Here is a 27,294-nt window from a genome sequence, read left to right as displayed (position 1 = left end):
GGAAAAAAAATGTCCTTTTTGTTTAATTAAGGTTCAAGGCCAGTGCCTTGCGCAGTTATCTTAAAATCAACTACAAATGTTTATCTGGTAAAAGCCTTTCTTAGCCATGGTTCTAAGAGGAAAACATACAATTGGATGGCTTTATCCTGCAGGCTTAGTTTGCTCATCTCTCTTTGAAAATACAATCAACCCACATCACACTCAAGCCTCTGCCAACTAGTTTCCTGTTGCTGTTCAACAAACTACCCAAGCTGAGCAGCTCCAAACAACAGCCACTTCTTATCCTCACAGTCCTGTGGGTCAGAAGCCTAAGCAGACGGGCTGCCTCTCCTGCTATTGCCTGAATCTGCTTGGTGCATCCCCATCTACATCCTTTCCTGGTGACCTTTGTTGTTTGACCCTTTTTGTTCCAATTCTGAGTACACATGCTGCTGAAACAATCATTTCTTTTTTTGAGACAGTGTCTCTCAATATATTGCCCTGGCTGCTTGCTGGCCTGGAATTTTCTACATAGACCAGCCTGGCCCTGAACTCACAGAGCTCTACCTGCCTCTGCCTCCAGACTGCAGGGATTAATATTCCTGATTGCCACAGAGCAATAATATTTACTGAGCATGCAATCGTGTGGTGCTCCGCACCTAAGGCTCAGGAAGAGGAAGTAGAGATTCTAAGAGCCAGAGGAACAGAAGTCGGTTGTGAAACTGCATCTCATAGAAATGTCAGGGAATGTCAGGGAGGCTTTACCTCTAAGTCTCAGCAAGGCCTGAAGGTCTTGTTTACACAGGTTAACAGAAAGGGGGAAAACTTCTTACAGGGGCCTATCGTTAGACAAAGAACTATAAGAACTAAGGAATGCTGGGGGTGGGGGGAATAGTCTTCCCCAGGGAACACTCCTCTACCCTCAACCCCCACTCCCCAGGTTGATTATCCAACACAAAATGGTCAGTCCTGAAGTCATATATACACAAGGAACATTACATGGACTGGGCAGACTGTAATTAGCAATACACATACACACACAACTTAAAAAAAGAGGCCATGAATTTGAGAGAGAGCAAAGTGGGAAGGAGTACATAGGAAGACTGGAGGGAGGAAAGGGGGAAATGATGTAATTGTATTTCAATTCCAGATGATTAAAAAATTAAAAATATTTGCTGAATGAATGAAATTTGGGAAACTCCAGTGTTTTCTACACATGTATACATATACCAGGTTGTGATATAAAATGCCTCTCTTACCAGTGAATGTAGTCCATAGAATTTGGAAATTTCTGGGGCTCGACTATATGATTTCTAGGGTTCTTTCTCATCATTAGTACTTAATGAGTTTCTGTGGGCAGCTACACAGTCTGCACCACATCCTTTGAGTGATAGCGACTACAGCAAGATACTAAATTACTGAGGTATAACACAGATCAAAAGAGGAAAATAGTTATGCCTACCCATTCTCTAATCACAGACTAGGAAGAAATGTGAAAACAAACAATAACTGCTAAATGCCCCATAATATAAAAAATATAAAGCCACTCTTTACTTCAAAAAAAGAGGTATTCAGACCAAATGACCAGACAAAACGTTTTCCAGATCAGAATTTCCCTGGTTTCCATTCACTTACTGAAGAAGGGAAGAGGAGTGAAGAAAGATGTCACTCAGAGTCTCTGCTGTAGAAATTGTGACCTGCACAGACTTCGGAAGTAAAGCCCACTTCTCAAGTAGGTAGGATTTCCACTCATCCACCGGCAGATCCATGCTGCCTTAGCTCTGTAAAGTTAGAACATAAGGGTTCAGCTTCCTCTCAATGCACACACAACTCTAGAAAGTCGAGATTTCATCCGACCAAGTCCTGTCACCCAGTTTGGAAGACGTGGAGAAACTATGGTAGGCAGTGGTTGTACAAATAGGGCTCACATACCAGTAGATGGCTACTATTCTAGTCCTAGACCTGTTTACCCTAGTTGCCCAAAGCCTTCCAGACTTTTCACTCACTTCAGCAACTATGAAGATACATATTTTCATTTCTTAAGATTGTTCAGTTTTCTGTTTCCATTTCCAGGTCTTTCAGTTTAGTCTCTCTCCACTATTATTGTTGTTGTCGTCGTCGTCGTCGTCGTCATCATCATCATCATCATCATCCTGGCTTCAAACTCAGAGATCTGCCTGCTTTTACCTCTTGAGTACCACCACAACAGGCTCCTAAATTTTTATTTTTCAGGGTCTCATTTAGTCCAGGCTGACCTGAAACTCAACGGTGTTGTTGAGGATGACCTTGAACTTCTGCTGCCTCCACTCCGAAAGGCTGGGATTACAGATGAGAGCCAGCAAGCCAGGCTCTCCAGTAGTTTTACATAGGCCATAGGCTTTTAGGAACATTATTACCCTCACTGGGATCCACCTGACAAATTTCCACACATACTTAACTCAGTTCAATCCGCATCTCCTTTCAAAGCCTCATTGACTTTTTTTTTTTACCCTCACTCTGGAACTCCACCACATGTGTGGCCCATATCGCGTGTACCAACCATGAGGCTGGGCTCCACGCTGCCACAAATCTCAGGTGGAACTACGATCTTCTGAGGGCGGAGATTGAGTCTGATTTACCTTGTTTATCCCACAGTGCCAAGCTCTGGGTCTGGCACGGACGCCGGGCACGCACTGCGTGAATGAAGGATCGAGGTCACTGCTTTGACTATATTTAGCAGCAGTTACCAGGGAAGAGATCCGACTGTCCACTGGGTTGCTATTCTGTCTATCCGCCAAACGAATAGGCATGCAAACTTCCGACAGCTGGCTTGGGACCAACTCAGGGACACCGCGCAGACACAGGCGTACCGCGAAACATCGCTCCGCCCTCAGGTCCCGCCATCCCGCCACTAGGCCTCGAACCCGGCCTCGCACGGGTCACGTGCTCCGCCCGCCGCGCGGTAGCCAATGAGGTGGCTGTCGGCATCTAGGCCCGCCCCTCGCACCGCGCGCACGTTGGGGGCGGAGCTGCACGCACAGTTCCTTTAGCCAATCGTTGAGCAGCCCGCGGGACCCCGGCAAAGAAGCTGGGGCGGTGCAGGAGCGCGAGCGCGGGAGTTAGCCGTGCAGCCATGGTGGGACACCTGAGCGAGGGGGCCATTGCGGTAAGGAGACATTCAGGAGTGGGGTCGATGGCCCTAGCAGTGCGGGCTTGGAGTGATGCAAAGAGGACAGGGGGAGGGAGCCGCTGTTGATCGGGAGAGCATCAGGGAGGAAATTATGCGATCGCAGGGGATGCCGCCCCGGGTCTCTAAAGACTTCCGCAGGAGGCATCCTGATCCTAGCAGACGAGCTCACTTTTTTTCTACCTAAGAAAACAAGACAAATAAACATGCCTCTGTCTACCATCGATGGCCTCCTTTTCCTCCCTTTCTCCGTCACCTCCAAACTTTTCTGGACTTGTTTGTTTTCGGCTGTTTGACTTCTTTACCTCCTCGTAACTCTTTACTGCTACTAGACATTTCTCTGGTCACGAGAGAAAACGCTGGCCGAAGTCACCAGTGGCCTCCCAGTAGCCAAATCGGAGGACGTTTTAGCCGACCTAATTGGGCTTGTTGGCTGCTGCTTCTTTCTGCTAACACTCCTCTCTTGCTTGAGTTCTGTGATTCACGTTGACTGCTCTTTCCTTGTCTCACTTGCAAACTCCTCTAAATTTTTGTTGTCCCACGGCCCTCTGAAGACTAGCTTATAGTCAGTCCCTCACCTGCATGTCTGTGTCTCATAATTTCTTCCTGCAGAGCTGCCTTCGATCTGCCCTCTATCCTCAGTCATTTTCAGTTGAACATATATCAGAGCAAACCCTAAGGCTGTATTTTAAAAAATAATGTGTATGTGTGTATGTATTATGTATACTTGGGTACTTATGCATGCCGTGGTGGGGATGGTGCATATGTGTTGGATGCCAGAGGACAACTTTGGGAAGTTGCTTCTCTCCCCACCTTTCTGTGTATTCTGTGGATTGAACTCAGGTAGCTGGGCTTACACAGCAGGCACCTTTACCCACAGTATCATTGTGCCTGACTCTGGATGCCTAGTCGGTCACCAGTTGAAGTTAACTCCACACTTAACTTTCCATCCATACTGGAATAGTCATTTGTTTCAGTCAGTACACTCTCTTCCCACAGTCTCCTTGCCAGGCCTTGTTAGTCTTCTAAAACAAAATGTATTCTTGCTCTAGAGGCCATTGATCCTTGTTTCAATTTATTTTGCTACCAGCGTTCCTGTTTCAGCTCAGGTGTTACTGAGTTGGTTGGTGAACCACACATTTTGAGACAACTCCTTTTTGTTCACTTAGGTATGGCTTTGGGCAACATTCCAAACTCTTTCCCTTGTCTGAAAAAGGTTAAAGCCGAGCAAGGGGCTAGGTGGAGGACTGAGTTCCTAAATTTTGTGGTCAGTAGCTGCTAGTGCAGCTGGTAATCACAGATGTAATTGTTTATTTGGTAAATATTAGCTACTTTGTATCTCCTGTGGGAGATTGCAAAGACTGAGCCCTGCAGCTGCTTTCAGTCCCCCTTTAGGTGAGATCCCTAATATCTAGCAAGTGTTAGGCACCCAAATAGTGTTTGCTAGTTGTATGAGTGAGTAAAGCAATGGAAAGCAGGGGACAGAAGTAGAAGGGAGAAAAGAACCGGCTTAGAAGAAGAAAGAGGGAAACACTTGTCAGAATCAAAGGATATTTGAGTAGGGTAGGGCTGTAGAAGTGCTGAAGCTTGGGATGTGGTGCCTGGATTGTCCTGACTAACATAGCTGCCACCGTAAGACAACTACAAATAATTCCTTTATAAAGAATGTTTATAGGGTTATTTCAATAATGTGCTGAGTTTTCTTTAAAATATATATGTGTGTATATATTATATATTTTTATTTATTTATTTATTTATTTTTAGAAAGAAAGCTATTTCCAACATTGGTTGAAGTAGATAAAGCTGAGGGTTTTTTTTTCCTTCCTTTCTTTACATGTTTTGTTCATAAATAAAATGGGGGTTTTGTTTTGTTTTTTTTTTTTTTTTTTTAAGACTATCCTAGCTGTCCTGGAACTTGCTATGTAGACCAGCATGGCGTTGAACTCAAGAGATCCACTTGCCTTTGCCTCCCGCTAACGATGTTCCACCATGCAGGGATCCATAGTGTTTTGTTTTGTTTTGTTTTACATGTGTTGTTGGTGATGGAGTGTAGAGACCCCTGGTTACCTGATGATTAGATAACAAAAGTGTCAGCACAAAAGCTTCAGGCCCCCATGGTTAGACAAACAGTGGAAAATGAAGGACCCAAAGTTTTAAAATGTAACTGTTGTGATAAGTAGAAGTACAAGGCTCTAATTACTGGCTGTTCCCAGGAGTTTGAGATCAAACCCAGCACCACAGATGTGTATGCTAGGCAAGCACTCTACCGCTAAACTATATCTCTGGCTATCCCATCCTGTTTATCTTACATAATTCAGCTATCAAAAGAATAAGACAAGGAAATTAATATTCTTGACTTCTGATGTCAGTTCTTATTTTTTATAAACATCAGATTTTACAGTCAAATATGTTAAGGTGCAAAGATGGGGCAAGGTGCTGTCCTGGAACTCCCCTTGTAGACTAGGCTAGCCTGGAACTCAGATCAACCTGCCTCTGCCTCTGCCTCTGGAGTGCTGGCATTAAAGGGAAGCACCACTACCAGCTCCTCGTACACATGAAGAAATTCACTTATGTGTTTTATGTATATGGATGTTTTGTCTATATGTACATCTGCACACCTGAAGAGGGTGTCAGATGGCCTTATTAGAGACAGTTGTGAGCCACCATTTGAGTGCTGGGAATTGAACTCAGGTCCTCTGGGAAGAGCAGCCAATGTTTTTAATCCTTCAGCCATTTCTACAGCCCCAATTTCAAGTACTTTAAAAAAAAAGTTGGTTATTTATTATTTCATGTACGTTGGTGTTCTGCCTGCCTGTATGTCTATGTGAGGGGAGCAGATCCCCTAGAATTGGAATTACAGACAGTTGTGGGAATTGCTTGCTAGGTGGGTACTTGGAATTGAACTCCAGTCCTTTGGAAGGGCAGCCAGTGTTCTTAACTGCTGAGCCATCTCTCCAGCCCCTAAAGTACTTTTTAAGTGTACATGTTATGAGATGTTCTAAAGAAAAATTTTCCTTATTTATGATACTTTTTAAATTAAAAACAAGTAACAGTCTGCGTGTGGTTTTATAGTTAAATGGAACTTTAACAAACTTATTGACTTTATATGAAATTGACTTTTGTTCCGCCTTGCCCAGTGTTTTAAAACAGGGTCTTGCCATGTAGTGAGTATATAGCCTTTGCCTCACTATAGCCCAGGCTGTCTTCCACGTCTGTTAGTCCTCCTCCCTCTTCCTCCTGGTGGGATTACAGGTGTTAGCTATCACACCAGGCCAGAAACAACTTTTCAAAGAAAAAGATGGCTCAATAAAGCACCTACCACCTAGCCTGAGACTCAGAGTCCGAGCCCCAGGACCTACACAATGGAAAGAGGAGACTGAGTTCTACAAGTTGTCCTCTGACCTAGGTACACACTTGATGAATACAGATTAAGAAACAACAGCAAACAATCATCTGGCTGGGTTCAGTGGAACATTTCCATAAACCAAGAACTCTTACGGCAGAATTTGAAAGTTGAGACTGCGTAGTAAGATTCTGTCTCAAAAAGAAAACCAGTTACAAAAAAAGTTCAAGGCTGCAGCTCAGTTTGTAGCGTATTGCCTAGTTTGCATGAAACCCTGGGCTCCGTGCCTAGCACTGCACAAAAGTAATTTGTTGGTTGGTCCAGGTCAGTGATCTCAGCACTTGAGAGGCAGAAGGGGGAGGGGGGGAGGAGGAGGAGGAGGAGGAGGAGGAGGAGGAGGAGGAGGACTGGAACTTAGCTACATAGTGAGTTTATCGGTTTTGCTTTGGTTGGTTTTTTGGTTTTGTTTTTTTTAAGCAGTCTCCGCTATACAGATTGGCTTTGAACTTCTGGCCTCAGTCATTTCCTGTTTCTGCCTGCCAAGTAGCTGGGGCTACAGCCTTTTTATATATATGGCTATTATAAATGAAGATGCTTCGAACATTTATATACAGATCTTTATGCATATAAATATTTAAATATATTACATGTAAATTATTCATAATATATACATAAATTATGTAATATGTATTAAATTTCTTGTACATGCAGAGTAATCCAGATATTTACAGATAAATATCTGAGAGTGCAATGGCTAGGTCGTATGGTAACTGAATGCTTAATTTGATCAGAAATGGCCCGCTTTTCCGCGGTGTTTATGAAAACTGCAGTTGCCAGTGCTTTGTGTCGTCCCTCTCTGGGTTTTGCTATGCTGGTGACTGTGTAAAATGTGATGCTGGCTCGCCGTGCTTTCATTTGTACTTTCCTGATTAGGAATGACACTGAGCATCCTTCCGTGTCTTGGTTGTCTATTTGTGTATCTTGTGAAGTGTCCATATCTTTCGATCCCTTGAATTTGGGTTTATTCTGGAATGTGGCAGCACGTGACTATCATCCGAGTGCTGGAGCAGCAGGGGATCAGGAGCTCTAGGCTGACATAAGCTGCAGAACAGGAATAGGTCCCGAAGAACAAATACTTGGGTTGTAGCATTAATGGACTGGGAGAATTTTTTTTTTTTGTCTTCTGTTAAATATAAATACCTCAACTATTTTCTCATTAAACTGTGTTGCTTTTTCATTTAAGTTTTTTTTTTTCCCCCCCGGAGCTGGGGACCGAACCCAGGGCCTTGCGCTTCCTAGGCAAGCGCTCTACCACTGAGCTAAATCCCCAACCCCTTTCATTTAAGTTTTTAAGACTCTGTGCCAGACAAGAGCTCAACCACTGAGCTACACTCCCATCTTGCCTTTCTGGTTTTTGTTGTTGTTGTTGTTGTTATTGTTGTTGTTGTTTTTAAAGCATGTACTTATGTGAGTGTGGGTATCCATGTGCCACTGAACTTGGATAGAGGTCAGAGGTCTACTTGGAGGAATTGCTTCTCTCCCACCATGTGGTTCAAATTTAGGTCACATGGCTTGGCAGTAAGCACCGTTACCCCTAAGCCATCTCACTGACTTCATCTTTTAATGATCTCCTGCCCCTCCGAGGAAGGGCCTCACTATATAGCCTTTGGCTAGCCTCAAGTACACTGGTCAGCCAGTGAGCGCCAGGTTTCTGCTTGTCCTTACTTCCCCAGCAGTGGAGTTATAAGCATGTGCCACCATGCATGGCTTTTTTTTTTTTTTTTTTTTTGAGCTGGGGACCCGAACCCAGGGTCTTGCGCTTCCCTGGGCAGCGCCTACCACTGAGCCAAATCCCCAACCCTTCATGCATGGCTTTTTAAAGCACAGGTTCTGGGGAATCAATCTCAGTCACTAAGCTTTGCCAAGCAAATAGCCTAGCCCTTGAGTTTACTTTTTGTATGTGTGGTGATTTGTTATACCGTTTGTTCCATTGAGGTATTTTGTCAAGCTTGACAAAATCAGTTGAGTATATAGATGTACTGGCCGGTTTTGTGTGTCAACTTGACACAAGCTGGAGTTAACACAGAGAAAGGAGCCTCAGTGGAGGAAATGCCTCCAAGAGACCCAGCTGTAAGGCATTTTCTCAACTAGTGATCAAGGAGGGAGGACCCAGCCCACTGTGGGTGGTGCCGTCCCTGGACAGGTATAAAAGAGCAAGCTGAGCAAGCCAGGGGAAACAGGCCAATAAGTAACATCCCTCCATGGCCTCTGCATCAGCTACTGCTTCCTGACCTGCTTGAGTTCCAGTCCTGGCTTCCTTTGGTGATGAACAGCAATGTGGAAGTGTAAGCTGAATAAACCCTTTCCTCCCCAACGTGCTTCTTGGTCATGATGTTTGTGCAGGAATAGGAACCCTGACTAAGACAATAGCTCTGTTTTCTGGAGTCCTATGTTATAGCTTAACCTGGTCTTGAACTCGTGATCTTGCCTCAGCCTCGCGATTATTGAGATTTATAGGTGGTGTGACCATGTTCAGCTGTGTGTTTCTTTTATCATGTATTGGCTCATTACAGTTTATACGTCTTCCATGTTCGATATGTTTTATTTAGACAGAAGTAATTCCAACACCGGAGGCTGAGACAGCAAGATTTCAAAGTCAACAACTAGAAATACATGGCAGGAGCACCCCACCCCGTTATGTTAATATTATCACTGATTTCAGGAGAAAAGTCTTAAGTGTTGGCAGCTAGAAGGAGGAGGATTAGAAGTTCAAAGTCATCCTTAACACTTGGCAGACTTAAGGCCAGCTTGGGCTTCGTGAGACCCTGTCTTAAACCAGTAAACAAATTTAAAGAAAAAAACAACAAAGCTTGAGGTAGTGAATATAAGTGTTCGAATATTGCTGTTTCCACAAGAAAGCAGTGCAACATATTTGGCAACAAATATGTGCAGTCTTTGAAAACTGGCACTTTGCTGGCTTGTCATTGGACAAATGAATTTTTTTTTTTTTCTTTTTTTCCCAGAGTTGGGGACCAAACCCAGGGCCTTGCGCTTGCTAGGCAAGCGCTCTACCACTGAGCTAAATCCCCAACCCTGGACAAATGATTTAATTAAGGCTTTTCTACTGGTTTCTTCTGGAGAGGGTCTTTGGCCCCTGAGCCGTCATGATGGCCCTTGCTGGGCATGCTCTTAGGACAATATTACCTGTGATTTATTGTTTTTAAATTTTTTTTATAAGAATCTGTTTTTCTTTTTCAGGCCATAATGCAGCAGGGAGATACATCCATAAAACCCGTTCTTCAAGTCATTGTAAGTACCTGCATGTGTGTTAAATAGAATGAACATGTTCAACTAATAGATAATTAAATATTGCATTTGATGGAAGACATACGGTTTTGTCTACTTCTCAGAAACACACACACACACACTCACTCTCTCTCTCTCTTTCTCTCTCTCTCTCTCTCTCTCTCTCTCTCTCAAATTCCAGAACACCATTTCCCGCCCCTCTCTCTAACACACATACTCATTCACCAACAGATACTATTAAGATTTTTTTTTGTTGGTTTTTTGTTTTGTTTTGTTTTGTTTTTCGAGACATATCTCTGGCTGTCCTGGAACTCCCGCTATAGACCAGGCTGGCCTTGAACTCACAGAAAATCCACCTGCCTCTGCCTCCCAAGTGCTGGGATTAAAAGGCCTATACCACCACCACCCCGCTTAAATTTCTTTTAGTTAATCGACCCATCATTTAATGGGCTCTAAAACATAATGTGAATTTCAGATGTCAGTAGATGAGAGACTCTAGGATCATTCCTGCAGACTGAGGCAGGAGGTATAGATGGTAACCACTCCTGGGCCAGTCCCCTTCAGGCTCTGTTTACCTAATTCACTTCCTTCAGAGGCTGCCCCACCCTTTCCGGCTGAGTCCTTGTCTGCTCTGCCCCAGATCTGCACGTCCACATGTTGCTATTCTCTCTGCTTCTGTCCCTTCACCAGCTGTGAGCCGCTTTAGGCAAATTGTTTTCCTTTCCATTTTTAATTTTACTTCATATTTTCAGCATGTTCCCTAAATAGTCCTTTCATGTGTTAGGTGCCATCTCACACACTGTTTTGACATACAGGAGACAGAACACATGATTATTGATGTTTCAGTTTATATTGTTTTTAATAATGTTAGCTCAATCCAGTGTTCTTTCATTTGTATTTGGGTGTCAGGAGGATGGGCGAGCAGTTCATCTTGTCTTAGACTAATGGCAAACCCCGTCTCCTGCCACTTAGCTTTGCTTACCCTTAGGGAGAGCCTGCTTAATGAATCAACTTTTCTATCAACTTTTCTAGAACATCCGTCCCATTACTACAGGGAATAGTCCACCGCGGTATCGACTGCTTATGAGTGATGGGTTGAACACACTTTCCTGTGAGTATGATGAATAAATCTAGGCTTTGGGAATGCTTAAATGACAGCAGCATCCCCTACCCTCTGATTGCAGCGTTTGGAGCCCCTGAAGCCCACACTGGCTGCGGGCTTGGTTCACGCAGAGTTGCGGCCGGTAGAGAGCGTTCTGACAATAAACCAGCTACACTGGAAAGCTGCTATTCAGCTTAATTAGTTTTCTCTAACCGGTGGTGTATGTTTTCTTTGATTAATTTCCCTGAGGATAGTATTGACATTTTGTTGGTGTCATGGGTGAGCTGCCCTGTTCTTCCTTTTTAGGAGTTTTATTTCTGTCCTAGAAGCTTTAGAAAGAAGATGGGGTCCCTTCCTGGAATATTTGCCTGCTGTCTCTAGTCATGGCGCTAAAGACCTGGAAAGAATTGCCTTCATTTCCCCCCAGAAACTAGAATGACAGTAAAAATGATTTGGAGACTTTGAGAAACAGATAGCATTTAGGAGTGGCTGCAGTTTTTGACACAGGGTGGATTGAGGCCGCTTTCCTCTCTGCAGAGTCTGAGGAGTTTCAACAGCTGTATTTAATAGTTCTCCTCGGTATGAGCTTGCAGGCTAAGGCAGGGCTTCGAGACTGAGCTGCTCTCTCTGGTTTTGCAGCCTTCATGCTGGCCACGCAGCTGAACGCCCTGGTCGAGGGGGGCGAACTGGCCAGCAACTGTGTCTGCCAGGTCCAACGCTTCATCGTCAACACCCTGAAGGACGGAAGGTATGCTCCTCCTCGTCCATTGGCTTACACTGTAGAACAGGAACTGCGCGTGGAAGGTAGGGGCTTTAAAAGGCAGTGAAGAGCTCCAGCTGAACTCCGCCTAACATGGGCGTCAAGGGAGAAATAACAGAAGAAATAAGTTGGAAATCTCAGAACAGGTTAAAGTAGAATGTATAATTCTACCTATTTCTGGTTTCTTCAGCGTTACTGTAATATCTTTCAAGGAAGAGGTCACTTACTACTACAGAAGAAATGGTTAATTATCCAGTCTGGTTGCTTTTTTTGCGATCTTGAGTCTTCGGTAGTAAAATGTGTTGAGCTGATATGAAATATGGCTAAGTACTTGCAAGATGTTACATGCTAGAAATACAGCGTGAGCAGAACTGTTATTTCCATTTTTAAAAAAAATGACATAAAGAAAACTTTATTTTAGGGAGAGGTTTATTTTTTTTTTCTAATTTTTTTTATTTCCCATGATAGAATGGGACCAAAACCTCATGGGAATCAGTATGGTAAATGTTTCAGTGCTGAAGAAGTTAAACCAGTGTGTGTTATGTGTGTGTGTGTTATATGTGTGTGTGTGTGTGTGTGTGTGTGTGTGTGTGTGTGTGTGTAACCTTTATGTATGCGGTTTTTGTCTACTTGTATGTCTGCACACCAGAAGAGGGCATCAGATCCCTCGGGACTACAGTTAGAGACAGTTGTGAGCTGCTATGTAGGTGCTGGGAATTGAACCCAGGACCTCCAAAAGAGCAGCCAGTGCTCTTAACCACTGAGCCATCTCTCCAGCCCTATTACCTGTATATTTTGAAACACTTTTCCAGTTCATTTATTTACTTATGTTTATGTTATGTTGTGTGAGAGTGTTGACTCTCCTGGGACTGGAATTATGGACAGTTGTGAGCTGCCATGTTGGTGTTGGGAATTGAACTGGAGTCCTTTGGAAGAGCATCCAGTGCTCTTAACCATTGAGCCATCTTCTCCAGCCCTGTTACCTGAGTATTTTGAAACACTTTTTTTCTTTGATTTCATATTAACTTGCTATGTCTGTATTCTAATTTTAACATTCAGCCTTTCTGTTGTCAATTTTTAATATCTCTTATAAAAGTCAATTTAAGATTTGATTGATAAGTTTATACTTGGTGTTAATTTTTAAATTTTTTATTTTATTTTATTTTTGAGGCAAGATCTCACTGTAGCCCTGGCTAGCTGGAACTCACAATGTAGATCAGGCGGACCTCTCACAGATCTGCCTGTTTCTTCCTCCTGAGTGCTGGAATTAAAAGGGGTAGTGGTGAGCAGCCCTGTGGGTGTTGTGCTCTTAGGCACTGAGCCACCTCTTTTCCAGTACCTTTGTGCGTGCGTGCGTGCGTGTCTGTTTACTGTGCTTTCTTCTGTCTGTCATGAGCTACATGTTTTGTTGAAGAGCCGCGGGTAGTAGGACCTCTAGGTAAGCAGTGCCCTGCTGAGCTACACCCCAGCCCTGATCTTGTTCTTTATTGTCACAGTTTACTCAGGCCGCCTACACATTTCCTATTGCTTACCTTCGCCTCTGTGGCTATGCTTCCTGTTTGCTTGTTTGTTTATATCTATGCCTCCCCTCTTTCTCTCTTTCCTTCTTTTCTTTCTCTTTGTTCACTAGGTAACCTGTTCTAGAACTCAAAGATCTTACTGTCTCTATTTCCTTGCTGTAATTAGAAGTCTTTTACAGGAATCTTTAAGCAATATTTTTTTTTTCGGAGCTGGGGACCGAACCCAGGGCCTTGCACTTGCTAGGCAAGTGCTCTACCACTGAGCTAAATCCCCAATGCCTAAGCAATTCTTAAAGGGGAGTTTTGGTATGTTAAAACCCTGATCTTTAGCAGGCTGAAGACAATAATAGCTCTGATGATAAACTGCTTGCTGGGCAAGCATGAAGATCTGAATTTGATCCCAAAAGCCAGGTACAGAGGCAAGGGTTCATAATCCTAGTAGGGGCAGGAGTCAGGGATAGGTGGAGCTCTGGGGTTTCCTGGTTTGCCAGCCTAGCCTAATTGGGAATACCCGGGTCTCAGTGAATGACTGTCTCAAGAAATAAGGTAGGTGGGTCAGTGGGTAAAGCTGCTTTCTGCAAGCTGAGAGGGTCCTGAGACCCACTTGGAGGCAGAAGAGAATCGGCTTTCCTCTGACCTTTGTGCACGAATCTACATGTGCACACAGTGAATGCATAAAAGAAAGACAGGCTGGGGATCGAAGCTCTTTCCTCACATTCACGCTGCTCTGGGTGTGGTCGGCAGCACCAAAAACCGGGTGTACGTTTGTCATCCCAGTGTTCTTTGGTTGTCAGTAGGATATGAAAAGCAAGGCCATCTATGTATATAGCAAACTCTAAGCCAGTCTGGGCGGCATGAGACTTTGTCTCAAGACAAAGGAAAAAACAAGGAGGGTGACTCCTGAGCACTGTCACCTCAAGTTGACCTCTGGCCTCCACATGCACGTCCACAGACACGTGTCCTGCACAAATGCACTCAGACACCCAGAAACCTGTGTTTGCTCCCCGGCAAAAGAACCTATGATCTAAAAATGTGCATATTCGATTCTCAGTGGACCCAGTATACTTTGAGAATTTCAAGTTTATAGTTTGTGTATTTCTTGTAGTCCTTCTGAGAGCTGTCTAGTTAGGTCAGTTCCTTGCACGAACTCAGTGTGGTTTCTTGGCGCAGTGAGATGGAGGAGGAGGAGCACATACTAACACAACAGTGCAAGATACTGCAGTAGATACATAATCATCAGGAAGTGATCCTCACATGCCCTCCCCAAGACACTTGAATGATGTTTCTGTGTGACCTAGCAGTACCTTTCCACAGTAGACTTCTGTATTCTTAGTTCTCTCTTCCACTACAGGGGATGAAACCTGGGGCTTCTTGCATAGTAGGAAGGAAGCCCTCTTCTAATCTACTGGTTTTCTGTATGCCTCCCACTTTCGTCAGTTTAGTCAGTTGCTATGCCACCCTGGCTGGCCTTTCATTTGTGCTTTTGCTGCTGCCACAGCAGCCGGGATTATAGGTGTATGTACTGTCACCCTTAGCCAGCAGACCTAGCATTATGCACAGCTGGCCCATGAGCTTCAAAATCAAACATGCAAGATTCGTGTTTGCCTTTAGGTCTTATATGTTGTATTGGTTACCTCTTTTCTTGGTATGAACAAATACCTGGTAAAGGCAATGTAGAGAGCGGGGTATTTTGGTTCACAGTGTGAGGGTGTGGTCTGACATGAAGCACCTCGTCACACTGCAGCCACCGCAGGTAGCCGGAAGCACTGGGTACTGGCACTCAACTCACTTGCTCCTTGTTATCCAGTCTGGAGTCTCAGTCCAAAGAGGGTGTCGCCCACATTTACGGGGGTCTTCCCACCTCCGTTCACCTAGTCCAAAGACCCCTTCAGGGGCGTCCCGAGATTTGCCTGCTGTAGTGTCAACTGTCAGACGAGTGTTATTTTGCCGTTTCCTGTGGGTTTTTGAGCTGACTCCGTTTATCTTTGGCTCTTGCTTTAATGAATTCAGTCTATTTTATGACTCCCTTCTGGGAAGTACCACTCCCCGCTTAGGCTTTCTCGTATCCAGGTTCCTTGTCCTTTGTGTGCCTCGTTCCTTTCATTTCATACCCTGGGTGTTGAATTGTTCCTGTGCCATTTCCTCTCATCTGTACATGGTTAATATGAACAGTCCCGGACGGCTGTGCCAGACGTGATGTTTGTTCTGCCGTTGTCTAGGCAAGGCAGTCTTCTTGCCAACTCGCCTGCCTGGGATCCAGTATCTTCCACCCCAGGCTCTCCCGCGTGCTACAAGCAGTGCTTCTGGCTGCTAGGACATGGCTGCGGGAGAGCGCACACATGCACGTGCGCTTGCCATGCTGCACAGCTTAGGGATTGGTTCTCTCCTTCCAGCTTGCCAGGGACTGAGCTCTGGTACCAGGCTTGCACGGCAGGTGTTTTTACCCACTGAGACATATTTTAATGTTTGTAAATTAAAAACAAAAATGTGTGTGTGTGGTGTGCACCCCTTCACACACTCATACCCTGATGTTGTCCTCTGTAACTCTCTTATTCCCTTGTGAATCTCTCACTGGCCCAGAGATCACTGGTTTTTTGACTAGGCGGGTGGTCAAAGTGCTCCATCCGCCCTGCCTCCAACCTTTCTCGACTTGGATAACGGGCACCACCAGTTAGTTAGCTTTTCAGATGAGAGGTGCTGGGCATCCAAACTCATGCTTGCACAGGTACTCTCACTGAGCTGTCTCTCCAGCTCCTACTTTGTTCTTTAAAGAAAAAAAATCTGATATGCTTTTTGTTTTTCCAAGTTTTATGTATATGATGGTTTTGTCTGCTACATCTATGTCTGTGTACCATGTGTTTGCCTGGTATCTATGGGCTGCACAAGAAGACACTTGATCCTCTGGCACTGGAATTATAGATGGTTATATGAGTGTCATGTGGTTGCTGGGAATCAAACCGGGGTCCTCTGGAAGAGCAGCCAGTGCCTTTAACCTCCAAGCCAGCTCTCCAGCCCCTGGTACTGTGACCATTATTTTTTTATTTATTTACTGAAGCTCTTAGTAACTCGGGCATATTAGCTCTGTTGTCTGTTTTACATATTTACCCATTCTAACTTGGTTTGTTTGTGTATGGTATTTTGTGGTATAAATCTGTATTTGCATTTGTCCACTCTCTGCATTATGACCTCTGAATCCTAATGCTGGAGAGGCTTGCTGACCAAACCTAAGACTGTATTTTCATACTTGCCGTGAGGTTCGCTTTTGCATATGACGTGAGCAAAGAATGTAACTTGGGTGTTTTTCCAAATGGGCAATACTTAAAGGGCCAGTGAGAGTGTTTTATTCTGAGTGTGGAATAAACTATGGAAGGCATAGAGTTTGGTCAGTAGTTTTAATTATTTTTTATTTATTTTGTTTATGAGAAAGTGTCTCATCTAATGCAGCTCAGTCTGGTCTCTAACTTATCTAAGGATGACCTTAAGCTCGGATCCTCAGTAAGCCTGCCTGATATGCACAGTGCTGGATGTTGAATGCAGGGCTTTGTACACAGAACTACATACTCCTCCCTGAGTCGGGAGTGTTTTACTCTTCCACAGGTGCTGGGCATTTAGCCAGGGCCTCATGGTAGGCAGGCAGGCTAGTGCTGCGTTATGTCTTATTATGCTTTACTTTCGGCAAAGATTACGGATAAGGCTGGGTGTGGCTCAGTTGGTAGTGTGCTTGCTGGGCAGAGTGGTCCACCCCTATAATCCCACGACCTGGGAGGTGGGGGTGGGGGATTAGAAGTTCAAAGCCATCCTCAGCCATAGTAAGGAGGAGGCCAGCCTCATATCTCACTATATTGAGATTCTACCAAAAGCAGCAAATACGATGAGACAAACCGAAAAGCTCTCTGATAACGGTGGAAAATCGATGGTTGGCAGCAGACTTAGAGAAGAGACTGGTGTCCTGAATTTGCCACTTTCCTCTCCCCATCCTTCTGTGTTCATGTGTCACTGACAGTTTTTAAAAGTATGATTTTGAACACTTCAGTTTTGAATAGTCATTTTCACAGTTAAGCTTAGAACATCTTCTTACCCCCATAATCCCAGAAACCTGGTACCCTTTAGCTCCCAATCCCAAACCTCTTGAGTGCCAAGGGCTCACTGATCTTCTCATTTCTGTAGATTTGTCTAGAACATTCCATGTAAGTGGAGCCATGCGTTACCTGTGCTTTGTGACACTTCTTTATTTACCATTGTATTTTCAGCTGTTATAGCTGTGTTATATATGTGTTACTGTGTCCCTCCCCTCTATGGCTGTAACATCCTGTTGTGTAGACAGATCACATTTTGCTTATTGTTTTTTTTTTCTTTGTGGTACTGGGGTCCGCACACACGCTAGACAGATGCTCTACACCGAGCTACATCCTCAGCCTCTTTTTGTTTTGAGACAAGGTCTTGCTAAGTTGTCTCGACTGACCTTGAATTTGAGATCCTCCTGCCTCAACCTTAGTTGGGATTACAGATCTAGGCCTCTAGGCCCAGCACATTCTGCTTCTTTTTCAGTTTCCGGGCTTTTGGGTTGTTCCCACTGTTTGCATTTCGAATAACGCACTGAATATTTGTGGACAAGTTTTTATGTGGTCGGCCCTCTTTCTGCGGATTCTTGGTCCGGGTATTCAACTGGTGACTGATGAGAAGTATTCAGGGGAGATACTGCATCTGAACTGAACAAGCACATTTTCTCGTTAGGCCCCAAATAATACAGCGTAACCTAATTTGCATCATCTTGACTATTGTAAGTAATCTAGAGATAATTTAAAACCTGTAAGAGGATATCAATTAAATGCAGATACTGCCTTCATCCAAGTGCACATTCTGCTAGGAGCGATGTATTGGTGGTGTCGATGCCGAGGGTAAATGTACCTAGAAGAGAAGTTGCTAGTTCAGGTTCTGACTGTATGATTTAACTAATGAAGAATTACCAGATTATTTTCCCAAGTAGCTATACCCATCCGCCTTCTCCCTAGCAAGGCATGGATGAGCTACAGTTTTCATAGCCCTTAGACGTATGTGCTGCCAAGATACCATCTGCGAAGCATTCTGATAATGTTCGGTGGTTTTCATGGTTTTTTCTTCCATATGAATTGTAAGAGTGCTATCGAGTTCAAAAGCCAAGCAGAGGTCTCCTGAATATACATAATTGCATTAAATTGATTATTTGACATTAGATCTTTTCATCCAAGAATATGATATCTTACCATTTAAAGCCTTGGGTTTTTTAGGCATTTATCTCTTTATTATGAGATGTATATTTATTTGTATTAGGCTATAACATAATTTTTTTTAATCATTGGGAAGGGGGTGTGTGTGCTGCGTGTACCATGTGTGTGTGGGGATCAGATGACAGGGTCAGGAGTTGGTCCTCTCCTTCCGCTATAGCTTTCAGGGATCAGATTCAGGTGTGCAGTCTATGCATCGAGTGCTTACGCCCACTGAGCTGTCTGACCAGGTTCTGACAGTGCTGTGCCAGCCCATGGCTCTGACAGTGCTGTGCCAGCGAGGCCTTCCCCTACCTGGCTGGTGATAGAAGTGCCTTTGGTTTCCGTGTTCGGTGTCATTCATCCTGTGAAGTACACGCACTTTATCATGCTCACAACTTTTAGGTCCTTAAGTTGCTTGGGGTTTTATGGAAATGGCTCTTGGAATTTTTGAAGAGCTTTTACTACAACTTGATATAATCATATTATTTTTAATCCTTTAATAGTGTGAATTATTTTAACAGATTAATATTGAACTGCTTTTTCATTCTTACATAATAAATCCTGCCTTAAAAAATAATCCTCTTAGCTTCCTTTCCCTATTTTCAAATATGTCTTATATTTTGCATGATTGTGAACATTTATAAAAGTAGACAGACAGCACAGTAGAGTTGAGTCCCCATATAACCATGCACATGGCTTCAGATTATGACCTTGCTCTGTCTCTGTTTTCTCATATATACTCCTGATAATTTTGGAGTAAGTATCAGATACGTTATTCCATAGATAGAGATGTTTCATTGTTGTTGGTTTGTTTTATAGTAATGAACTCTCTTTAACAAAACCAGTACTGGGCTGGGAAGACAGCACGGTTAGACATGTGCTTGCCTCACAAGCATGACAACCAGAATTGGAATCCCCACCACCCATGTAAAAAGCTGGGCAGGGTGGCACTAATCTGTAGCTCTGACGCTAGATGGAAGCTGGGAGGCAGGTGGATAGGGAGAGCTTATGGCAGCAAATCTGCCCATTGGTGAGCTCTGGACTCGGACATCCTGTATAGAAAAAAGATGAGGGGCTGGGCATAGTGGCACACACCTTTATTTTAGTGCTTGAGAGGCAGAGGCAGGCTGGCCTCCGTGACCATCAGCCTGGCCTACAGGTCAAGGTGCAGGACAGCCAGAGGTACCACCTACTGAGACTCTCAGAAATAATAAAAAAATTAAGACAAAGGGGCTGGTGAGGTGGCTTAGAAGGAGAAGGCACTTATCATCAAGCCTGAAGCCTTGGGCTTGATTCCCTGGATCCCACACTGTAGAATCCGCTCCTGTAAGTTCTTTTCAGACCTCCACTTGTGTACCAAAGCACAAGTGTGCACAGACACACACACTAAGTAAATAAATGTAAAACACTGGGCGTAGTGACACTGGCCTTTAGACCCAGCATTGGAAAGGAGAGGCAAGTGGATCTCTGAATGTGAGACCAGCTTAGCCTACATAGGGATTTCAGGGCAGTCAGGGCTGCTTAGAGAGTAGCCGTCTATGAGTGAATGAAAATTTTTTAAACCACTAACAATTTTATTGTAACAAAACCAAATTATGTGTGTTATTTATTTTCTTTGGCACATAAAAAAAGATATTTACATATATAAAAACATTAAAATAGACTTCAGAAATAGGACTCTACAAAGGATACTTAACACTGAAAAGCTCATATTGACAAAACTTTAAATTGACTAATATTTAAATCAACAGTCTCAAGTTGATAGGAGCATGATACAGATTTGATAAAGCACATCTCAGAGGCTAACCCTGAAGCACATCTGTTTGCAAGACTCCATTAAAAAAAAAACCACAACCTTCCTTTGCCAAAAAGTCCAGTTTTATTTTAGCATCTAACTACAAATAGATTCTACACTTTCTTTTGCATAAAATAAGTCAATCTTGGTGTTTTATGAACAGTTAATCTGTTTAAACATTAGGCTGTGATTCTTTTAAGAGGCTGTGTGTCCTCTAGTCACAAAAGGCATCATCATTACGTTTACTTTCTTAAGTTAAAATTGGATGTTTTTTAAAAAAGTAGCCCTTTCGATCTACAGTTGATCAACTAAAAGGTCAATCTTTGTAAGTTCTTTTTACTCTCTTTAGTTCCAGGCAGAGGACCCATTTTACAGCTGGTTTTTAGGTTCTTGCCATTCGAACAGTATTTGTTGTTATGGTAAACACACAGACACTTTGTACAATATTCAAATTTACAACTTTCCCATTTGCAGACTGCTCAGTCTAAATGGTCATATTTTGCAGGGAAATTACAGCGAACACAGGCTTTGAGACTTTATTTGTTTTTCAGTGTCTTTGCCACCTCCAGGAACTCATTGTGCCGGCTGTAGCAGAACCCTTCTGACCACACAGACTGGAGAACTTGACTTGGACATCTTTTTTGGGAGGTGCCCAGGTCGATGACTTTTGAACAGAAGTTAGTGCAGTGTTGCCCACGACATATCCTCTGGTTGAAGCGTGTAGTGACCACTTATTGCTTCCGGTGACTCACTCTCTCATGGCTTTGCTGTATTGCTTTATCGCTTTTTATTATCTTCCAAATTCTACTCACTTTAGACAAATTTATTAAGTCCATGCCGCTGAGCTTTGTCAAAATATTAGCTAACAGGTGTATAAATTCCCTCCGGGTGAGCTTAGCCTGATATCTAGGTGTTCCAGGCCCGTTTTCTTGCCAATTATATTTTGCAATCTAAAGTTTCCACTGACGATAGCTTTTCCGCTTTTCTCCATCCACTTTAGAGTTTCGCTTGCCATTCTTTTTTAACGTTGAGCAAACTACTCTTTTGAAATGCAGCACAGTTAGCAGGTTTTTGTTGGGGTGCTGGTCTGGGCTCTGTGATGGCAGCAGACAGGCCTGGCGTCTATTTCTGAAATTCTCCAGGATAAAGGATGCTACCCTCACAGTCACTCTGTGTGAATGATGAGTAGCCGCTGTCCTCGTACAGTCTGCTGGCCTCCAGCTCTTCCGCTTCCTTTGAACTATCTAGTATGTTTCGTACACGTTGCTTTTCCTTGTTATCATGTCCCGTAATTGGTCACTCGACAAAAGACATCCTTTCATGATTTCCAACACAATCCTTACAGGAAAATTGCAAACACACAGGACTGTAGGAACCTTCTCTCCGCTGTCCTCACACTTTACTTCAAGTTCTTAAAGATCAGGATTGCAATTAAAACGCTTCGTTGTAACAGAAAGAACAGGGCTTTCTTCTTTACAACCGTCCACGGTTGTCTGAGCACCAAGACGGCAGGGACAGGAGGACAGCGACAGGGACAGGAGGACAGCCGGGGGAGATCACTGCAAGAAAATTCGGGCTCCAATGCAGGCGAGGTGGCAGCGACCACAGGAAAGAGGTAGCCAGCCACAGCGCGGATCCAAAAAAATTTTTTTTAAATATATGGGAGAGAGTAATAGAAGATGCCCAGCTTACCGGTGTCTTATCTCTGGCTTGTACACATACTGTACACCCCCACAGTCAAATGGAAAATAGGTCTGTACCATTTACACCTAAAGTAAATACCCAGTTAGTGTTCTGTTTCCAACCACTCATATATGATGTATAAATGCTTATATATGCACATTTGTGTGTACATTCATATTTGAGTTAGGATCCAAAGTAAATTTACATAGTAATGGGTTGGTGGTCTGGAAACCTTCTACCACCTGTGTTTTTCTCCTTGTATCTCTTCCCCTCTGTTTATTTTCTGCAACAGCAGGCCATTTGTCTCTAATCCTTACAGTTTCCCATCGTCTCTGTTTTGCTGAGGGCGTCCTTATAGCGGGCACCTATGTTCTCTGTAAAATGACTCTGCTGTGTTATTTCAATATGCTGTCATCCTCACCTTGCTGTATTTCATTTAATATGTATATGTATTACAAGATAGAATACAATTTTTTAATTTTATGTTTATGGATGATTTGCCTGAGTGTATATGCGCCACGTGTGTCTGGTGTCCACAGAGCTCAGAAGAGAGTGTCAGATTCTGTAACTGGAGTTGCAGATGGTTGTAAGCTACCATGTGGGATCTGGGAACCAAACCCAGGCCCTCTGGAAGAGCATCGAAGGCTAGTTCTCCAGGCCCCAAGATGTAATTTTTAGAAGACATTATTATTATTAAATTATTTTTACTTATGTGTATGAGTCTCTGTAGTTATGCGTATGTGTGTTTGTTGGTAGGGGCTGGAGTGCCTTTTGAAGCCAGAGTTATCCCCTGGAGTTAGGGTTAAAGGCAATTGTGACTTGCTTGGTGCTGGGGACAAAACTCAATCTTAACTGCTGTGGAGTCTCTCTAGCCCTTGACAGTTTTGTTTTGTTTTGTTTTGTTTTGCTTGTTAATGTTTCTTTTTTGTTTAGTTTTGTTTTATTTTTGAACTCTGAGGCATGATATTACGTTGCTGGGGCTGGCCTCTGACTCACAGCATCCGAGGCAGTCCTTGCTCCTGAGGTTGGAATTCAGGCATGCATCACCACCTGTGACGGACATCTAATAGGTCATCTTTATCCAGTCCTCAGTAGCAGACCACTTTTTCAGGCTTATTTCATTGAAAAAGCATAACCCTGTGCCTTAGTTAAGGTTTTACTGCTGTGAACAGACACCATGACCAATGTAAGTCATATAAAGAACAACATTTAATTGGGGCTGGCTTACAGGTTCAGAGGTTCAATCCATTATCATCAAGGCGGGAATGGCAGCGTCCAGGCAGGCATGGTGCAGGAGGAACTGAGTTCTACATCTTCACCCAAAGGAAGCCAGGAACAGACTAAGCATCCTCAGGCAGCTAGGAGGAGGGTCTCCAAGCCCAACCCCACAGTGACACACTTTCTCCAACAAGGCCACACCTTCTAATAGTGCCACTCCCTGGGCCAAGCATATGCAAGCCATCACACCCTGATAGGTTAACTTTACAGTATGGATAGAACATACTGGGGCTGGGGATTTAGCTCAGCGGTAGAGCGCTTACCTAGGAAGCGCAAGGCCCTGGGTTGGTCCCCAGCTCCGAAAAAAAACAAAAAAAAAAAAAAAAAAAAAAAAAAGAACATACTGAAAAATTCTGTATGACCAAGCCCAGCATTCGGCAGCCAAGCCTGCAGACAGTAAAGCGCTGTGACTGCTGACCCCTTGCTCAGACCCACCCACCCTTCCCACTGCCACGAGCATGGCTTTCCCTTGGTCCACCTCTTCTGTCAGCCTCCCTGCCTGCCATTATGTGATCTTCAAAGCAATTCTTTTTTTTTTTTTCTCCCCAGTTTTCATGTGTGTGAATGTGTTGACATTTGTACATGAACATGCTAGCCTGAGATTTGGGAGTCCTCATCCTCTCGATTGGGAGTTACTCCTGGAGGCAGGGTCTCCGTCAAGCCCGGAGCTCTCTGATGTGGCTTGTCTTGCTAGCTAGCTTGCTCTGGAGAACTGCTATCTAAAAGAAGGAATTAGAGGTGGGTTGCCACATGCATATTGCATTTATGTGGGTTCTGGGCATCAGAACTCCAGAGCTCACACTCAGCGTGCCCAAGCACTTTAGCCCTTGAGCTGTCTGCTGACACCAGTAGTTCTTTATCTGCAGGTGACATTATGGCATCTTGTCCTAGTATGTATTGAATGACATCTTTTGCTTAATTAAGCACTGTGGCTGGCTACCTGCCTTTATTGAAAGTGCAGTCTAGCAGAGAGAAAGAAAAACAGTCACTAATTAATATAGAACTTAAAACTAAGACAAGTGTTCCGAAGGAATGAAGTCATGGCTGCAGAACGACAAAGAAACCTGATCTAAACAAGAAACCAAGAAAATGCCTTTTGAAATGATATTTGAGATGGGCGTTGGAGGGGTATAGCTCTGTGGTAGAGCATTCGCCTAGCATGAATAAGCCCCTGGTTCAATTCCAAGTTTGCGATAAGAGCTAAAAAGTACATATTAGATGAAGCAGAATGAGGGGAGGGAGGGATGCAGTCAGGGGACCATGTGTAGGCTTAGTGGCAGAAAGAAGTGTAGCGTGTGCCAGGAACTGAGACAAAACCGCTGGCCCAGAGTGCAGCAGGCTTGAGACTGTGAGACGAGCTGGAGGGATAGCACAGCTGAGACAGATCATGTAAAGGAAGCCTGTAAGCGTTTCAGAAAGCGTAGGGGTGTGTGCACACATGCACAAGCACCTGTACCTGTGTGTTTCAGATATGTACGTTGGCCCGGAACCTGCTGGTTATGTTAGGCTGATGGCCCAGCAAGTCCCAGGGCTCCACCAGCTGCACTGTTTCTTAGCCCCCAATAATTAAAAAGTTAAAATGTCTACTGCTATAATTGTTTCTCACTGGGAAAAATTAATGATTTGGATAAGTACATAGTTCTGAAAACAGGTCATCTTTTTGTGTATTAGGGTTTTGTAAATAATAATCTAAATTGTACCGGTGCCTCCATGAAGATAATGGCACATAGCAAGGTATGCTATTTTAATTAAGGGACTAGATAGGAAATGAATACCACTATAATAAATTAAAAACAAAAACTGAAGATGTGAGGAAAGAATAAGTGAAGAGTCCACTTAGGAATGAACACTTCTCAAGTTATTCAAGAATGAGAAAAAGCTGATGAAGGATGCAGTCTTAGCGAGACAACTATTAAAGTGAACTTCTTCGTAACTCATCTGAAAGGCTCTTGAGTTCCTAATTCTAACTTGTGTCTGTCTTTGTAGGAGAGTAGTTATTTTGATGGATTTGGAAGTTGTGAAATCTGCTGGCGAAGTTGGAGTAAAGATTGGGAATCCAGTGCCCTATAATGAAGGTAAAATCCTCTTTATAGGTTGTATCTCTCGATTGGATATTGCTTTTTGGATCCATAATGCTTGCTACCTTGTCACTTAGTAGTCTTAATAAAACAGTGATGGGAGGAGTCTAAAAAGTAGGTTATCCTGTTTTTTGTTACTACTGAAGAAATGATACATGGATAAATCAGGAGAAATTATAAAGTATAATGGTGGTTCTGTGTAAGAGTTGACTGAAATGTTCTGATAATGCGGGTGCATTCTTCCGTTTGTGGCATTTGTGAACCTCTATGTATCTGTGCTTGTGTGTGTGCACAGGGCTAGAGACCAAAGTCATGACTTCCTCTTGATTCCTTATTTCTAGAGAGGGTCTCCTGACCTGGAAGCCCCAGGGATCTGAACTCAGGCTCTTACGCTTGAATGACAAGTGCCTTACTGCTTGAGCACCTCCTCGGCCCCAGAAGTGTCTTTTCTTAGGTTTTATCTTTTATGGTGGGTTTTTGTTTGTTTGTTTTTTGTTTTGTTTTGTTTTTTTAATCTTTTTTTTTGGAGCTGGGGACCGAACCCAGGGCCTTGTGCTGCTAGGCAAGCGCTCTACCACTGAGCTAAATCCCCAACCCTCTTTTATGTTTTTATTTATTTCTAGTGGCTCTTGTTGGCCTTCAGCTTCCTGTTGCAGCCTCCTGATGATGCAGTGGTGGGGTTTCAGATGCGAGCCACCACACCGGCTCACAGTGCTGGCTCACGAGGCCGGCTTCAACCCTGTGTAGTTGAGGGTGACCGTGTACTCCTGATCTTCCTGCCTCTGCTTCCCAAGTACTAGCATTACAGGCCTTGTGCCAGGGTTCCTGGGACAAGTCTCCGTGGCTGGCATCATCCTTTTCACATATTTGGATTTACTCCACTGAGTCCACCTGATTAGATTTCCTTCCATTTTTTTTGCATGTCCTGTCCATGAGAGATGGGGTTTTTTAATTTATTATTTTTAGTTATCTTTATGTGTGTCTGTGCTTCGAGGACAGAAACGTTTAAGGTCTCTGGTACAGACGGGTGAACTGCCTGATGTGGGGGTGCTGGGAACTGAACTCAGGTCCTCTGCAAGAGTGATGCCTGCTCTTAACCGCTGAGCCATCTCTTCGCCCCCTGAGTCAGTTTGGTTCTGGTCTCTTAGTAGTACTGACCTTACAGGTTGTCTGGAGAATGTTCATGTCTGCATTTTCTGGGTTCATGTAGAATCCCTCTCCCTTACTTAATGTTTAGTGGATTCACTCATGCTCCCTGGACCCAGGGGCTTCTCCAGATTTGATCCTGCTGTCTCAGCCACCACTGTGCCACCCTGCCTGGCTCAGACAACAATTCTGATACAAGTGTATTTGGTTTATAAAGGTGGAGACTTTGTAAAGATCTTTTCTGTTACCGATAATTTGATTCCTTTAGGATCAAACAACATGTGTGTTTGATGTCTCAACTTCTATTAAATTCTCAACATGTCTCAAATTCTTAACTTACAGTGTTATGTTTGTGCTTCAGATTATAATACCTTTTGGTAAACGATGTCTACACTTGGAAAGAATATGTGTAGTGGTACAGTGTTTCAGATACATTCTTCCTGGTTTTCTGTCAGTTGGGAGGAACACTGGAACCTCTGACCGTAATTGTGGGTTAATGTTTCTCTGTGCCTTCTTCCCTGTTTCCTGTGTTTCTTACTGTCTGTTGGTTTGTTGCTGTGACCCTGTCACTCTGGCTGTGGTGTGTGTTTGCAGTGTGCATGTTTTTACCTTATCACAGCCTGTCACTGGGCTCAGCTGTAAATTTGTAAAACGTAGTGCAAGAATCCTGTTTCTCCTTCCCAGTCTTTGTGGTACGCCTGTCAGCCTCTCTGTCATAACGCTGACAGTTTTGTTTAGACGGGTTGTAAGAGGTTGTGCCTGTGCTTTGATCTGACATGGCTCTCAGTTCAGCCTTCTTACTTCGGGCCTTGCAGGCTGGGTTTAGAGGTATGTGCTGCCCAGGCCCAACTTCAGACTTGACTTTAAATTCATGGCCTCCCTCCCTCAAACT

General features: G+C 43.7%; 2 protein-coding genes and 1 pseudogene across 2 annotated transcripts in view; 1 reads left to right on the top strand and 2 right to left on the bottom strand.

Moving 5' to 3' along the window:
* The window catches only part of Smyd4 (SET and MYND domain containing 4), a 45,706-nt gene extending 42,828 nt beyond the window's left edge, over nt 1–2,878 (bottom strand). The window contains exons 1-2 of the mRNA XM_032913373.1: nt 2,598–2,878; nt 1,615–1,760 (exon numbers count right to left, since the gene is read on the bottom strand). Coding sequence (XP_032769264.1) covers nt 1,615–1,748 — 134 coding nt within the window. The 5' untranslated portion in view covers nt 1,749–1,760; nt 2,598–2,878. The remainder of the gene's footprint in view (nt 1–1,614; nt 1,761–2,597) is intronic.
* A 141-nt stretch (nt 2,879–3,019) lies between these two features.
* Nucleotides 3,020–27,294, top strand: part of Rpa1 (replication protein A1) — a 49,614-nt gene continuing 25,339 nt past the window's right edge. The window contains exons 1-5 of the mRNA XM_032912967.1: nt 3,020–3,124; nt 9,747–9,797; nt 10,827–10,905; nt 11,536–11,644; nt 25,165–25,253. Of these exons, the coding sequence (XP_032768858.1) occupies nt 3,092–3,124; nt 9,747–9,797; nt 10,827–10,905; nt 11,536–11,644; nt 25,165–25,253 (361 nt within the window). The 5' untranslated portion in view covers nt 3,020–3,091. The remainder of the gene's footprint in view (nt 3,125–9,746; nt 9,798–10,826; nt 10,906–11,535; nt 11,645–25,164; nt 25,254–27,294) is intronic.
* Nucleotides 20,526–24,890, bottom strand: LOC116909085 (annotated as a pseudogene).

The sequence above is a fragment of the Rattus rattus genome, chromosome 9 (assembly GCF_011064425.1).
Source record: "Rattus rattus isolate New Zealand chromosome 9, Rrattus_CSIRO_v1, whole genome shotgun sequence".
NCBI classification, from domain to species: Eukaryota; Metazoa; Chordata; class Mammalia; order Rodentia; family Muridae; genus Rattus; species Rattus rattus.
The sequence above is the reverse complement of the archived record's forward strand: the minus strand, read 5'-3'. Positions and strand labels throughout refer to the sequence as shown.